Source organism: Protomyctophum bolini, assembly GCF_963924005.1.
Source record: "Protomyctophum bolini genome assembly, chromosome: 11".
NCBI lineage: Eukaryota > Metazoa > Chordata > Actinopteri > Myctophiformes > Myctophidae > Protomyctophum > Protomyctophum bolini.
The window spans coordinates 24,346,715-24,362,583 of NC_137872.1; the positions used below are offsets into that span (position 1 = coordinate 24,346,715).

General features: G+C 42.4%; 1 protein-coding gene across 1 annotated transcript in view; it reads left to right on the forward strand.

The window, feature by feature from the left end:
• Positions 1–15,869, forward strand: part of kcnt2b (potassium sodium-activated channel subfamily T member 2b) — a gene marked incomplete at both ends in the record, with an annotated part of 81,360 nt that overhangs the window by 50,888 nt on the left and 14,603 nt on the right. The window contains 3 exons of the mRNA XM_080775653.1: positions 85–193; positions 9,652–9,760; positions 13,882–14,034. Of these exons, the coding sequence (XP_080631779.1) occupies positions 85–193; positions 9,652–9,760; positions 13,882–14,034 (371 nt within the window). The remainder of the gene's footprint in view (positions 1–84; positions 194–9,651; positions 9,761–13,881; positions 14,035–15,869) is intronic.

Consider the following 15,869-nt stretch of genomic DNA (forward strand, 5'->3'; position numbering starts at 1 on the left):
AACCTCTGCTATCACAACACCCATTGACAGGCTGACATGATGAGCATCTCTCTCTCTCTCTCTCTCTCTCTCTCTCTCTCTCAGGATCACCAGACCATTCTTCGAGCGTGGGCAGTGAAAGACTTTGCCCCGAATTGCCCCCTGTACGTTCAGATTCTCAAGCCGGAAAACAAGTTCCACGTCAAATTTGCAGGTTGGCAGGGAGCGACTGTGTGTGTGTGTGTGTGTGTGTGTGTGTGTGTGTGTGTGTGTGTGTGTGTGTGTGTGTGCCCGTGTGCCTGCGTGTGTGCGTGCGTGCGGTACATAAGCTGAGAAAGCCTGATAATACTGGAACAGACTCAATTGGGTAGCTTATCTTGTTGAGTGCATGTTGTTGAGTGCATGGTGCACTCACTGATGCGTGCAGCACATACTTGTCTGTTTCTATCAGACTTCCACAATCCTGCCTCAAAGCAGACCAGAAGTAGAAAACTGTCATCCCCTGATGTCATCGCTAGGGACACATGCATCAGTAAGCAGGAACTGGGGATGGCAATGAAGGACTGGAAAGTCTGGCGTGGCATTGTGAAATCTATGATCTCGACCGCGGTCGAAAAATGATATGTTCACACTCACTCAAGACAGAGGGACACATTGCATTATTACTCCCAATGTATGAATGAATGAACCATTGTAAGCGCTTTGAGTAAGCACGTAGTGCATAGAAAAGCGCTATAAAAATGCAATTCAAAATTAATTATTACTGTCGTAGCAAAAATAGCCGATCTACAAGCTCAAAACGCGTCACACTGCGATGTGTTTTGAGCTTGTAGATCAGCTATTTTTGCTTTATTTCAATTGAAATCCTGAATTATCTTTTGCTATTTTTTAATTGGGATCCTGTAAATCTCTTGGATACATTTCATGACTTTTGAGGTGAAAGTAAAACTTCATGAAGAGGACAAGTAAAAGTTACAGGAAAACAAGGTCAAGTTTTGTTCTCCTCCTGATAGAAGAGTAGGACCTGTATTACATTAGAATATTCCTCAGAAGTCCACATTTTGCTATTTCAGCCTATAATAAGGCCTTATATAAAAGGTTGATAATTCACAATAGAACCAAATGTTGGCATCCTGGTTGCTTTAGTTTAGGGTGTAGGGCAGGGGTATTCAACTAGATTAGGCAGGGGGCCACAACTTGAAGTTGGGGGCCGCCCACAAGACCGTGTTCACTGGCTTGGAAGTGTCTTTGTGAGAATATTGGAGGCAGGCTGGCATGGAGAAGTGCTTACATGTTCGTATTAAGGACAATGTTTGGCTTTTTTGTTTGTTTTTTGAGCATCCAACTGACAAGGGCACAAGCTCTTTGTTCTATTCATCAATAATGTAAGTAAGTAAGTACATTTTATTTATATAGCACTTCTCACAGAGAAAACTGTGTGCTTTAACACAAGTGCTTTACATGCAGAAATTAAAAACAAAGACAGGCAAATTACAATTAGGAAAAGCTTGTGCAAATAGCAAAGTATTGAGTTGATTTTTAAAAATGTCAACCGAGGCTGCGGATCTCAACACCCGTGGGAGGGCATTCCACAGTGTGGGCACGCTCTGTCACCTTTTGTTTTCCGTTTGGTGCTGCTAAGAGTTAGACCATCATTCAGCCAAAGACACTATTGAGGATGAATGAATTATACTGTGTAAAACCTACAAGTGGATGGAGATGTACAGCTGAAGAGCGCAGAGAGAAGTAAACTACATTTCTGTCTGTTTTGTTTCTTTGACATAAACTTCCGATGTAGATTGCTATAATATATTGTGACAGAGTTTCAAGAGAATATTTTTGTGGATATAAAATGTAACAAAAAATACTATTTTATTGCGGGTTTAGTTTATACAGTAGGTCACTGTCTGACAGTGGTACACCTATCTGCTCCTAGAGCCACTTTGCAAATGTCTCATCTGGGTATTTCCGGTTGTTGGCCTCGCCGGCGCATTTGCATTTGCATCTACTATTCCCACATCTCCATGGACAGATTGCGTTGGCCGCATGCCATGGGGTGTCCGTGTCGTTTTCATGTTGCCATTTGGAAAACCGTGTTCCTTCTCTTGCTCGACACAAAATGCCAATCAACAGCTACCGGAGGAGAGGGAAAAAAACACGTGGAGTAACGCTCACTCTCTCACTCCGTCTATATGTCTCTCTCTCTCTCTCTTTATCTCTCTCTCTCTCCCTAACACACACATACGACACACACATCGCTTGTCACATGTAGCCGTGAAGAGTGTCAAACTCAATTCTAGCTCGCCACCAGCTTGCTCCCTTCCCACCTGTCGCTATTAATAATTAACGCTTTACTTGCTACCGTGGTAAAGAGAATCTGCTTTCCTCTGATAAGTTTGTGGCCTGTACTAACCTGCAGTGATGAGCCCCTACCCCCTGTCTGTTCATTGTCTTCAATTCGGTGAGAGAAAGAATTAGCAAACAGGCTCCCTCATCTCCTTCCACTCAAATTGTGTGTGTGTGTAATGTGTGTGCGTGTGCGTGTGTGTGTGTTTGTGTGTGTGTATGTGTGTGTCTCTCTCTCTCTCTCTCTGTTGCGCAACCCAGCCTTTGTTTGGAAAAAGGAGGCTGTTTTAGGCTTCACCAGCTTGGCGAGGTTTTACATTTCACAGCCAAACTGCCAAAGGGAGAGGAGAGGAGAGTGAGTGAGTGAGTGAACTCTCAACGCTCCGTTTGATGTGATGCTGTTACTGTATCATCCGAGGACAGGCGCTGAAAGCAAACATCCCTGTGGCGCCTCGCAAGGTTCATTAACTTATTTTGAGTCGGTGTCGGTGTAGTGGGGCTCTTTGTTTTGAAACAAAGCAGCCATTGTTGGAGCAGCAGGTGCTTTAGCAGCCTCTACTGCTCGCTGGATACGTGACGAGGTGCCGTTGTGGAATAAGAGCATGGTGTGTGCTAATGCCAGAAAATAGACCATCAATCAGTGGTGTAAAATAACTAAGTACATTTACTGCACTGTACAATTTTGAGGTATTTGTACTTTAGTTGAGTATTTCCAGCTCCTCATTGATTTACATTGTACACTGAAACACCTCTCAAAATCACTACATAAACATATTTTAATGATCAATCCATCCATTCATCCGGATTGGATAAATGGAAATAGCATGAATATTATAAGTTTCCAATAACAAATAATTTTGTCAACATTAAATGCCATTAACAATAAAGAGAATTTAATGTTTGTGTTGGCACCGTTTGTTTTACATCACCTACCGTAATCAACGTGAGATATATTCAATGTTTTTCCAATTATTTTGGGCGCCCACATGGAAGTTGCAACACAATCACGCTCCACCAGTGGTCCGTAGCCCGCAGGTTGAGAACCCCGCCTGGGCTTTACAAGCTATTCATTATGAATCAGAACACTAATGATCACTAGAGTTCTCTGTGCCATTAACCCATTTTGGACTGAGGTTCTGAAAACCCCATGTTTCTGTCAGTGGTGCTCAACCTTTTTCATGTCAAGGACCCCCAGAATTATCTCTATTGGGCCACGGACCCCCATCTCAAAATATGTAGTTCCAGGGACCACCCAGAAGCCAATATGTTGGTTAAAAATGTTCGCTCTGAAATATATATTTAAAGATTTGCACCACATTTTCACGATTAAAAAAAAATAGCAGACCTACAAGCTATGAGCTTGTAGATCTGCTATTTTTCAATAGCTAAAGTATAACATAATGCTTGAAACACCAACAGGGGTTCCCGCCCAAAATGAGTTAAGATAGGGACACCCAGGGAAACCAATCAGCATGCCATCACGTGGGCTTTTAGTGGTGTTGCCTCAATGTGACACTGCTTGGAAAATGCCGGCTAAGTGCCAGTGTGGGAGGCTTTTAATGAGCCCTGCAGTCAAGACTTGATTTGATCCCCGAGAATAGCTTGACGGCTATAACACTCATTGGGAAAAGATCAGAGCGTGTCCAAATGGGCTGTGTGGCCAAAAGAGAGACAGAGGCTTTTACGGAAGCAGGATGGGTTTGTTGTGCTGAGTGCTGTGTTGTGGTAATTGATTTCCGTTCACAGCGTGCTTGCAAGTGCGCGCGTGCGTGCGTGTGTACAATAGATGCGTGTGTCTTGTTGCGTGTGTTTGACTTCATGTGGGTAATCAGGTTTGTGTGGCAGTGTGAGTCCAGGCCCCTCAAGCAGAGAGAGAGAGAGAGAGAGGACAGGAGAGCAGAGGATGACGGGAGAGATAATAGAAGAAGAAGGACTAGAAGGATTGCTGGAAGTGATTTTTGGTCCATTACCAGATAAGATATAATTCAGCAAAGAGTGAAAACTAGCCTGTTTAGATCTGTTAAACCTGTACGTGGGTATACTTTTATTACCCGGGACAGCCATCGCCATCGGTGACACTTTCCATGTTGCTACAATAATTTATATAGCGACAAATGGCGTGGCATTATATCAAAAAGGATGATTGATTAAAAAAGGTTATTACGGTAGTGAAACTTGCATTGTGACAAATGACTTTCCCTGGGTTACATCTTCTGATAGTTGTGCTTGAACGTTGACATGAAATAATAATCCCGTTTAGTGTTTCATTAGCGCGATTGGGACAAAGTAGGAAAGCTTGTTGTCACACATCTGATAATGAAGAGTGAAGACACGTGAAATAAATTGGCTACCACGATAAAGATGCCAAGGATTTGACAGTAATGTCACTGTTGTTATGCAACATGGAAGAAGCACAGACTCGAAACTGTTTAAAAACCACTGGGACGTGACATCACTGACGAGTCCTTGGTATTGGTATCTTTGATACCATAGCTCAATAATGAAACAGGCTAAACAAAACAAAATTACAAGAAAAACAGCAAACAACAACATGCAAAAAACCTCAAACTGTGTTAAAAGTCAGACTAAAAAGATGTTTTCAATTTGGATTTAAAAGTCTCAAGGGTGGGGCTAGCCTTAATGTGAAAAGGAAGATCATTCCATAATGTCGGAGCAGCTACAGACAAAGACCGATCCCCTCTGGTTTTTAGGTTTGATGGAGGAACTGCAAGGAGTTTGAGAGTGGAGGATCTGATAGCTTTAGTTGCAGGGTTATGAGGACCGGCTCTGGTCTGCGTACCGGTGGTAGCACCGGCTCTGGTCCGCGTACCGGTGGTAGGACCGGCTCTGGTCCGTGTACCGGTGGTAGGACCGGCTCTGGTCCGCGTACCGGTGGTAGGACCGGCTACACGGACCGGCTCTGGTCCGTGTACCGGTGGTAGGACCGGCTCTGGTCCGCGTACCGGTGTTAGGACCGGCTCTGGTCCGCGTACCGGTGGTAGGACCGGCTCTGGTCCGCGTACCGGTGGTAGGGACCGGCTCTGGTCCGCGTACCGGTGGTAGGACCGGCTCTGGTCCGCGTACCGGTGGTAGGACCGGCTCTACGCGTACCGGTGTTAGGACCGGCTCTGGTCCGCGCTCTGGTCCGCGTACCGGTGGTAGGACCGGCTCTGGTCCGCGTACCGGTGGTAGGACCGGCTCTGGTCCGCGTACCGGTGGTAGGACCGGCTCTGGTCCGTGTACCGGTGGTAGGACCGGCTCTGGTCTGCGTACCGGTGGTAGGACCGGCTCTGGTCCACGTACCGGTGGTAGGACCGGCTCTGGTCCACGTACCGGTGGTAGGACCGGCTCTGGTCCGCGTACCGGTGGTAGGACCGGCTCTGGTCCGCGTACCGGTGGTTAGGACCCTCTGCTTGACACCGCTGTTGCTTTGAAGCGGCTGACGTCTCCAGCCTGCTGTTCATGTCCAGTGATGTCAATCAGCATCTGCTGTGATTCCTTTCCCGTTTTTCCACCTGAGAGAGATCTCCTATCTGCTCCTAGAGCCTCTCTGCAAATGTCATCTGGGCATTTCTGGTTGTTGGCCTCGCCGGCGCATTTGCATTTGCATCTACTATTCCCACATCTCCGTGCACAGATTGCGTTGGCCGCATGCCATGGGGTGTCCATATCGTTTTCATGTTGCCATTTGGAAAGCCGTGTTTCTTCTCTCTAAGTATTGGCATCAAAATATACTTACCAAAAGTACTCATTATGCAATATGTGCCATTTCCATGACAGTTTGACAAGTCATTCTATGAAAACGCGGGGAAAAAAAGAAAGATGAATTCCTCTTGCTACACCCAGTGTGCTTGTTAAAAAATATTGATGAGTCTTCTTTTTTTCCACACAGATCAACCTGCATTTTTGCAATTGATAACCCTACAGCATCTTATTTTTAAGCAAAAGTTATCAATACAAAAAATTGTGTGGATAACTGGTCACTTTTAATTAACATATGAGATAAATCGATTTGACATTAGCCTTTTAATTTATATTAGAAGTTATATTAGAATACAAGTTATAAAAGAAACAGGGTTGACTTAAGCAATATTACACGAGAGGGTGTGGGTTAACGTGATTATTGCCACGACAGGGATGCGGTCAGGAAGCAGCAAGCATCACTGAAGTCAGCACCACCCGTCAGTTTTCTCTGACGGGTGGCTGGCATCTCCCTTAGAGAGAGGATGAGAAGTTCACTCACACAAGAGAGTCTCGGAGAGACTAAATATAATATATCATGTTAATCTACAACTAAAGTAACTAAATAATTGTCACAATTACACATAATCGTCTAATCACAATGTGAGCTTGTAGATCTGCTATTTGGCACATTTTTCAACTATGCCAAATAATTGGGATTATCTCAAATAATTGAGATTTTATGATTATGTAATAATTGTGACAGACCTATAGTGTGTGTGTGTGTGTGTGTGTGTGTGTGTGTGTGTGTGTGTGTGTGTGTGTGTGTGTGCTGTCAAGAACCAAGTGAAGTTGATTCAATCAAGTCCTTTCACAAGGTCCATTAGTGCTGTGTTAAAAGCCACTATTTTGAATGGGATGAGACTGAATACCAGCTCTCTGCTATCACTGCTCAACATAAAGTACTATTTACAGCTCTCGCTGACAAACAAGCATTAATTAAGACTGATAGCCATCACCACGCCATTCATGAATTCAGGTCTACTTAGCCTCTTTATTTCTTTGGGTATCGGGTGGAAACCTTCTATGTCCTTGTTATTTTATAAAACATTTTTAAATTGTGAAAATAGATTATGTACAACTTAAGCTCACAGTGAGTATGATGAAGTAGGGCAGGGGTTCAACTTCTCAACCCGTGAATCACTGGAGAGTGGAGAGTGTTGTGGTTAAGGGCCGAAATAACACTTTAAAAGAAGGTTCCAGGCCAAGGCTTTATCCATTACAGACGGATTATAACCGCATCTTTGATCTTTTGATGTCTTTATTTTTTTTCCAAAGGACCTGCACTGCCAAGGACAACCAGAATAAGTGGGGTTCACCTGCAGAGCAGCGAATTGCATTTTGTGGATGTCTTGTTTGAGGAGCAGACTGTGGAGTTTTCATGCCAGCTGGCATATTGCTACATTTAAATTTAAATACCAGACTGCTCTCTGAAGTTTGCACATTTCAACATCAAGGCATGTCGGTAAAGGAGACAGGTGTAATATGCTTGCTCGTCACTGTAGATAATGCAATCAGGAATTACACAGCAGGGGGCTGGTGGATTTTCCCTGGGCCCAGCTCCCTGCTTATATAAAATGATATTGCTCTTTCCACAAAAGGGATGATTTGTGCTGACAGCAACAGATGAAATGAGCAGACTGTTATCTGTGTTCGATCACTGGTGGTTGTGTTGGCTCCTGTGAGCTGTGGAAATCACTTAAGCACTATCCAATAGCCGATCTGCAAACTCACTTTGTGCCAGCTTGTACATCTGCTATTTTTCAAACATTATGAAGAACAATTTATTTTAACATGAATCTTCTCTTCTGGGGGGTCCCTGGCACAAAACCTTTTCAGATGGGGGTCCTTGGCCAAATACATTAGTTTGAGAACCACTGATGTACAGTAGAGTCTAAGTTTCCTTTTAAAACAAGCCTTTGCTTTGATGTAACGAACGTTCCGTGATACAATTAACAGTTATCGGTTGGCCCCTAAAGGTCAGGCACGTGCACACATACTAGGTCCAATTGGGGCTTGAGCCCCTGCCCTTTTACGTGTCTGTAACAAAGTGTCCTCTCCAGAGCATGAATGCGGCATTTACTATGGTGAACGAAATGCGAAATGCCCCCACTTTCCTTTCCATTCCGTAATCAAAGGCAGCATTCAGGAGAATTGCCTTTTTCCGAACTCTCGTAAACTTTAACGCAGAATTTTATGTAAAGAATTTGTCCTATGTGTGATAATCCATGTCGTACACCCGCCTCTTCAGTAGCTAAAGAGTGCGGGGTCGCGCCCTGAAAATAGCTGATCTACAAGCTCTCAACAAGGTCACAATGCGTCGCGCTGTATATGTTTTGCTAAAAGTGCCCTTTAAACATTATGTTGTAATTGATGTTGTAAGAGCGCCCCTCACTTCACACGGGTGTGATTTTTTAACAACAAGCCCACTGCTATCCGACAGTCATAAGAAAGCAGCTTGCAGTTTTCGACGCTTTCAACAGCAGATTTCCGGCGCTTTCCAACACCTACCACCACTGACGGCGAGCTACCTTTAGTGTTGGATGGAGAGGGGAAGCCACAGGCCTGTTGCTAGGTCTCCCCAGACAGCACAGAACCATGGGCTCCGAATACTAAGACAATAATAATATAGGCCCTATATTATTATTGTCTTAGAATTCGGTGTATAGCTTGTGTTTACCCCCTATATTATATTATAGGGGGTGAACACCAGAGCAAAGCCAATGAGACAACATGATGATTCTGGGGCTTAATTCCATTTAATTATTCCCTGTTGGCCCTGCATGCATATTTTTATACGTTTAAATATCCAGCTGCCTGACACATTACTGCAATTACACAGTACATCTACAGTGTGTGTGTGTGTGTGTGTGTGTGTGTGTGTGTGTGTGTGTGTGTGTGTGTGTGTGTGTGTGTGTGTGGCCGGAGATAAAAAAATGATTAATTTCATCAGCGTAATTAGTGAAATGCATGATGTGTCTCTACAGCAGCCCAAAGGCCTTACTTAATTTTAACCTCAATTACAGCAGCTTTTAGACAGCATGCGAGCTGTTAGTGGAGAAGTATATGTATGCATTATTATCATACATACAGTAGTAGTCGGAAAGTAGTATGTCCCAAACTGTTAATTCTAAGGAAATGGGGGAGGAGGGCCGGCCAACGGACCACAGCCGTGTCACTCTCACTTACAATAACCATAAATAAACCTGATATATCCATATACTGTATAGGCAGGTCACTATGACTCATGCATAACCATAAAGAAACCAGATATGCAGATGAACATCTAGTGTTCTGCCTGGTTGGTGAAGCATCAGTATTGTAAACCTTGTATCTTCACATTTCAACTTGTTCTGTTTTTCACTTAATTTCTACTTCGTACAAGACCGTCAAGCCAAGTAGAGAAAATATACAATATATGTTAATTATGTTTTCAGAAAATGGAACGAGAGCTTTCAGAAATGTTTTGGACATATGGGTTTCCACCCGACGGCGAGGATTTATGGTTGTTGTTTATGTTTTGCTGAGGCGGACATGCGTGCGTGATCCGCCACTGATGTGCCTCTTTCTCTCTCTCTCTCTCAGATCATGTGGTGTGTGAAGAGGAGTTTAAGTACGCCATGCTGGCTCTCAACTGTGTGTGTCCAGCCACCTCCACCCTGATCACCCTATTGATCCACTCCTCCAGGGGACAGTGAGTACACAACCAGGCATGGCCTCAGTGGGAAATGGTGTCGTGATCCAAAGAATCCAGAGAAAATGGAATGTCAATTGTATGCCGTACGGTTCAAGAGTTATAGGCCAAAACTGCAATTGGCCTGTTATAGCATGGGGCCAATTTGAAACATTTGGGGGCAGAGTTTGTTCCTTGGCCTAGTGAGTGTGCATGCAAAGTTTCACGCCGATTGGTCCGACGGTGCCGGAGATTTGCTGTTTACAGACGACCGGCACATATGCACAGGGGCGAAAACATAATGGTAAATGGTGTATTTATATAGCGCTTTTATCCAAAGCGCTTTACATTCACGCATTCATACACCAATGGCGGAGGATACCATGCAATAGTCACCAATCTGCACGCCGGGAGCAATTAGGAGTTCAGCTCAAGGACACCGGGATTGAACTGAGAACCTTGTGGTTCCCAACGGCACCAATCTGCACGTCGGGAGCAATTAGGAATTCAGCTCAAGGACACCGGGATTGAACTGAGAACCTTGTGGTTCCCAACGGCCACTCTATCGGCCACTCTATCCCTGAACCACCGCCGCTCACATAATCCCTAGTCTTCAGCCATTCGGTCCACCTGGCGGGGATAATAAACCTAAAGAGCTAAATCTAAATACTGTGTACAGAACGGAATCCTCAATCCTGCTTGGAGATACAGTACTATGAACAGGGAATTAATTTGTTACCACAAATCACTGGTTAGTTGTGGAGTGTAAAGGTCCCACGGAAATCTATAAACGGGCTTTGTTCCAATCCCAGTCCTTAAGCGCCAGCTGGACTCTTGTGAGCCTTGGCATGCACTGGCATGTGCCAATGTTTGTCACTCTCCAACCCTTCTGTCCGTGGAGTGACATTAAACTCGCCCGGCTGGCACACTGCAGCCTGCCCACCCACCCACGGTCACACTCTCCACGGACCGGAGCCTGTTCACACCTACTAGTGGTGGCCAGTAGGTGTGATGTTTGACTTAAGTAAAAGTGTCAGTACTGCAATGTAGAAGTACTCTGTTACAAGTAAAAGTCTGGAATAAAACATGTAATTGAGTAAAAGTACAAAAGTAAAAGAACTCATAATGCAGTGTATAAAGTTTTCAAATTTATACAAAAATATTTTGAAAATAGCTTGTAGATCGGCTATTTTCAAGTGGCTGAAATGTATAGGCTATAAGGCTGAAGTGGTTACTGTATGTTTTGTAATATTAATCAAAATCTACATAGTTCAGTCCCGGCAGAGTAGTTCCGGAGCAACGGATTGTGTGGCCTTGCTCATTCCCTGATGGACTGATCGAGGGTAGCTACTGGGACGTAAGTCGGGATTTGATCAACCCCGGCTGGGTCGCCTGAGTGAGGTAGACCCGAAACCCCGTTGACCTCAGGTGCATAATGCGATGTATTTTTAGTTATTGGATCTGAGATGTAGTGGAGGAGAAGTAGAATTAACAGTAAATTAACGTAGATACTTTCCACCACATATTCAGTGGTGGCCAGGACCTTGTATTGCATTTAAAGGACCTCTTCACCCATTTTTATCTCATATAACCTCACTCATAATAAAATGGCAGCGTTTCTGTCTACTCACTCTGTGTCTCTGGGGGGCTGTGGACAGTTCAGAAACCTGCCTACCAGTGACATCATCCACTAGGATTCCAAGCTAATAAAATAGAAGTGAGGACTAAATGATGAATATAGGTTGACAGTGCACGGCCAAAGTGGTCCTTACAATCTTGAGGTACATTTGCTTTACTTTAGCATTTAATTTTTGTATATACTGTATATACTTCTCCACCACATCTCAGAGGCAAATCTAGTTATTGTTTATATTTTACACTACAATTATTTGACAGATTTAGTAAGCTACATTGCAGTTTATATTATCATTACAATATCGAACCACCCAGGCTCCATTTTATAATTTGGCTATTCGAAAAATAGCTGATCTATACAAGCTTGTAGGTCAGCTATTATTCCAACAGATTTGACACATTTTAGTACTTGGTATTGTCAGTATATTTCGATGCCAATACTTCCTACCCGCCCATGGTCACATTCTCACCACAACCCACACCTGTTCACACCTTACTGGTCACATTCTCACCACAACCCACACCTGTTCACACCTTACTGGCCGCCACATATTCAACCATATTGAACCATATTGTCGCTGTGGGGGGAAACCATGTATGTCCAAAATTGTTCCCTTTTTATTAGTATATAAATATTTTATTAATTAATATAATTTATTTTTTAATGAAGTGAAGAAATAGCCTATCTACTGTACAGGCTCACATGCGAGGCGTTGTATGAGCTTGTAGATCAGCTATATTTCACTACTCTCTCTCTCTATCTCTCTCTAATATATATACAGTATATATATACAGTATATGGAAGATACAAGGTTTCTGCCCGACAGAAACAATATCAATCTTCTATGTCCACCTTCGACGTGTGACATTGTACTTTTTAATGACTATATATTCTCCAGCCTGAGGACATGTGACAAGTGGCCTTGCAGGCAGCATGTGTACATGTGCGCTGCTGATTGACGTATTGATCAGCAGCCTTGAGAGGAAATGACTATGGCTGTGTGTGTGTAGGCCACTCATACAGTAGATGTGTAGATACCAGTCTGTGGGCCACTCATAGATGTGTGGATACATATACTACATATACATATACTGTACTTAAGTACAATTTTGAGGCATTTATTTTTGAGGGGCAAACATTGTGTAAACACAAACATTGTTAGACAAAAGTGAGGATGCAAATTGTGATTGACCAGAATGATAAGAGAGCTTCTCACTTCACACAGGTGTGCTTTTTACTTTACCGGTTACCACTTTTCTATTTTTGAGGGGAGCACGCCCCTCCTGTGCCCAGCTTTGTGTGTTTATGTGTACCGCATTTGTGATGATTTCATTGGCTGAGTTTGAGTGATTGTGTGTACCAAATTGAGATGATTTGATTGGCTGAGCACAGAATGTGATGTATGATGATGCATGATGATGTATGACGATAAGAGCGCCCCTCACTTCACACACTGTTACCGTCCACAAACTTTGTCTTAAACATCCTTTCCCGTTGATAATGAATGGAGAATTTTTACGTCACAGTGTCTGAGCAAATAGGTATAGTGTCTATTTTACGTTATGATGATGGACGGTGATAGGATGGCCCCCTACTTCACACGGGTGTGATTTTTCTTAACTTCTACTCTACACTACATCTCAAAAGGCAAATATTGTACTTTCACTCGCTATAATTGCTATAATTTACTTGAAAATTTTAGTTAATATAGTAGTCACCTTGTGGATTTTGATTATTATTAAACCATTTTGCAAAATGACGCGTTGTGAGCTATAGATATGCTATTTTCAATACATTTTATACATTTGAAAACTTGTAAAATGGGACCTTCTGCATAATGATTTTTTTACTTTTGGTACTTAAAAGTATATTTTGATGCCAATACTTTTGTTCTCTCAAGTAGCCTACATAATTGTTTATACAGAACTAGTACTTGTAACAGCTACTTCTTCCATCATTGCCTGCTGCTATTCACTGGAGCCACACGTCAGTCCTTATCTATGTTCATTGTTGTATGTCATTGTTTGCTTTTCTATGGACCATGAGTCTGCAATAAAGACATTCATTCATTCTCCATCAATGCAGTCTCATCATAACTTGCAGAATTTTCATTCATTGGTTAAAAATATATTTTATTCACAGAACTGTAATAATTAAACGTAATAATCTACAAAATCTACAAAGTCACTAGTAGGTTTACCGTTTAACTAAAGTTTTCCAATCATTTTAGTGAAGTAAAAATTATAATATTTGCCTCTGAGATGTAGTGGAGTAGAAGTAAAAGACAAAGTATTGAAAGTTGGAAACGCCCCAGTAAAGTAAAATATACCCAGAATTGTACTTAGGTACATGTACTTGCGTAAAAATATACCTAAAATTGTACTTAGGTACATGTACTTAGTTACTTTCCACCGCTGTGTAATGTGTATATTACATTATGTACGGTGGCATTTGTTTTCACCCCCCCTGTGGCCAATCAGTCCCTATTAACCTTTTTCTGTCTCAGGGAGAGTGGAGCATGTTCGGCTGACCAATGGCAGCGCACCTATCGGCGCTGCTCAGCCAATGAGGTGCATCACATACGTCTGGAGGAGAGCAAGTTCTTCGGGGAGTACCAGGGGAAGAGTTTCACCTTCGCCTCCTTCCACGCACATAAGAAGTAAGGCCATTTGATTTTAGTTTAGTTTAGTTTAGTCACCTGGAAATTGGAATGTTTTGGTGTTAGTCCAGTTTTAGTTGACTAAACATCGTAAGATTTTAGTCGACTAAAGCTACAGTTGATTTAGTCGACTAAAATGTGTTTTGGTGGGCCTTGACGCAGTCGTAATGGCTGATTTTACATTTGCTGAAAATAGCAGATCTACAAGCTGCAGCGCGACGCGTTTCATCTTAGTTTTAGTCGAGAAAATCAACACTGCGTCGTACACGAACCACTTGTCAACCTGGCATCCCTGGTTTTACATGAACCACTTGTCAACCTGGCATCCCTGGTTTTACATGAACCACTTGCCAACCTGGCATCCCTGGTTTTTGAATGAAGAAATCCAGGACTCAATATATGTCCTTTTTGCACATGATTTTATTTACCTCTGACGAGCAGACAACGTACGTGTTTCGGCCTAGTTGGCCATCCTCAGCGTTGTGACAAGACAACAGGAAGTGAGGTAACGTACAAAACACGTACGTTGTCTGCTCATCAGAGGTAAATAAAATCATGTGAAAAAAGGATTGAGTGCTGGCATTTTCTTCATTCTATTAGGCATCATGGAGCCTTGCACCTAAAGTATAAGGATTTGTTCTTTAACCTTGTGGGTTGTCTGCCTCGGCAGTACTCTTCTCATCCCTGGTTTTTGGGCATGTCCCTATAGGGCATAGCAGTGGCCGTTGTTTTCTGGTTCCACTGAAAAATCATCTTTTCCAATAGAGATTTACAAAAATATTTATATCAATTATTTTAAGCCTAGAATCAAGCCATCCAGGATCCTGGTGAATCATGCCCATACAACATTTGATTCTATGAAAATGAAAACTGCATTTATTAAATGTAGTATATCATATAATTAAATATTCAAAAGTGAATGGCCTATTATAGGCAAAGCTTTTCCAAACATTTCCCAAAAATAGCTGATCTGCAATCTTACAACGTGTCACATTGCAATGCATTGTGTGCTTTTAGATCATCTATTTTTGCTATTCACCATACAACAAAGCATATCGTTGCTGGCAGGCAGAAACCTTTTATCTCCATATTTAATCCAACTTTGTTTTCTTCATAAAATAATGCCCCTTCTTGATGGTATTGCAGCGTAACACAAAAGCATAAAAACTAGCAGACCGACAAGCTTGAAAAACAGTCTGAGCCTGCTATTTTCGCTATTTTAGAATTTGAATCCTTAAAAGTAACTTTTTTTGTTTCGTCTGTCTGTCTGTTTGTTAAGGTTAGGTCTTAACCATAACAAAGTTGCATACACATGCATTGCAGCGGGCCATTACAACAATTTAATTTAACAGCAGTGCAAAATCAGTAGTCACTCATCTCTGCTGGGAACAAAATAAAAAACAATTTAGCCTCCCCCTATCTTCACATTCATTCATTTCAATAACCTGTTTTTGATAAAAAATGGCAGTGTAGCCAAATGCAACCACATGAGAAAATGTCTCCACAAAGATTTGAATTAGAATACAAAAATAAAGAAAATAGCCTTTCTTTCATATCTTGAGAATGAAACAACACAAGGAACAAGCAGTTCCCGAAATAGCCTAGTATCTGCAGGTGCATTTCAATGTACAGTATGAATTTCACATGGCTATACCCACAGGGCATGAATAATAAATGTTTTACAAAGGAAGCCATAGGCCATGTACAAATCGCCCCCCGATAGCAGATCTACAAACTCACAATGTAGAAGCTTGTAAGCTCACAAGCTTGTATATCTATTTTCTCAAAAGATGCTTGATGTAAAGGTAAAAGATAAGACCAAGTACAGAGCCTAA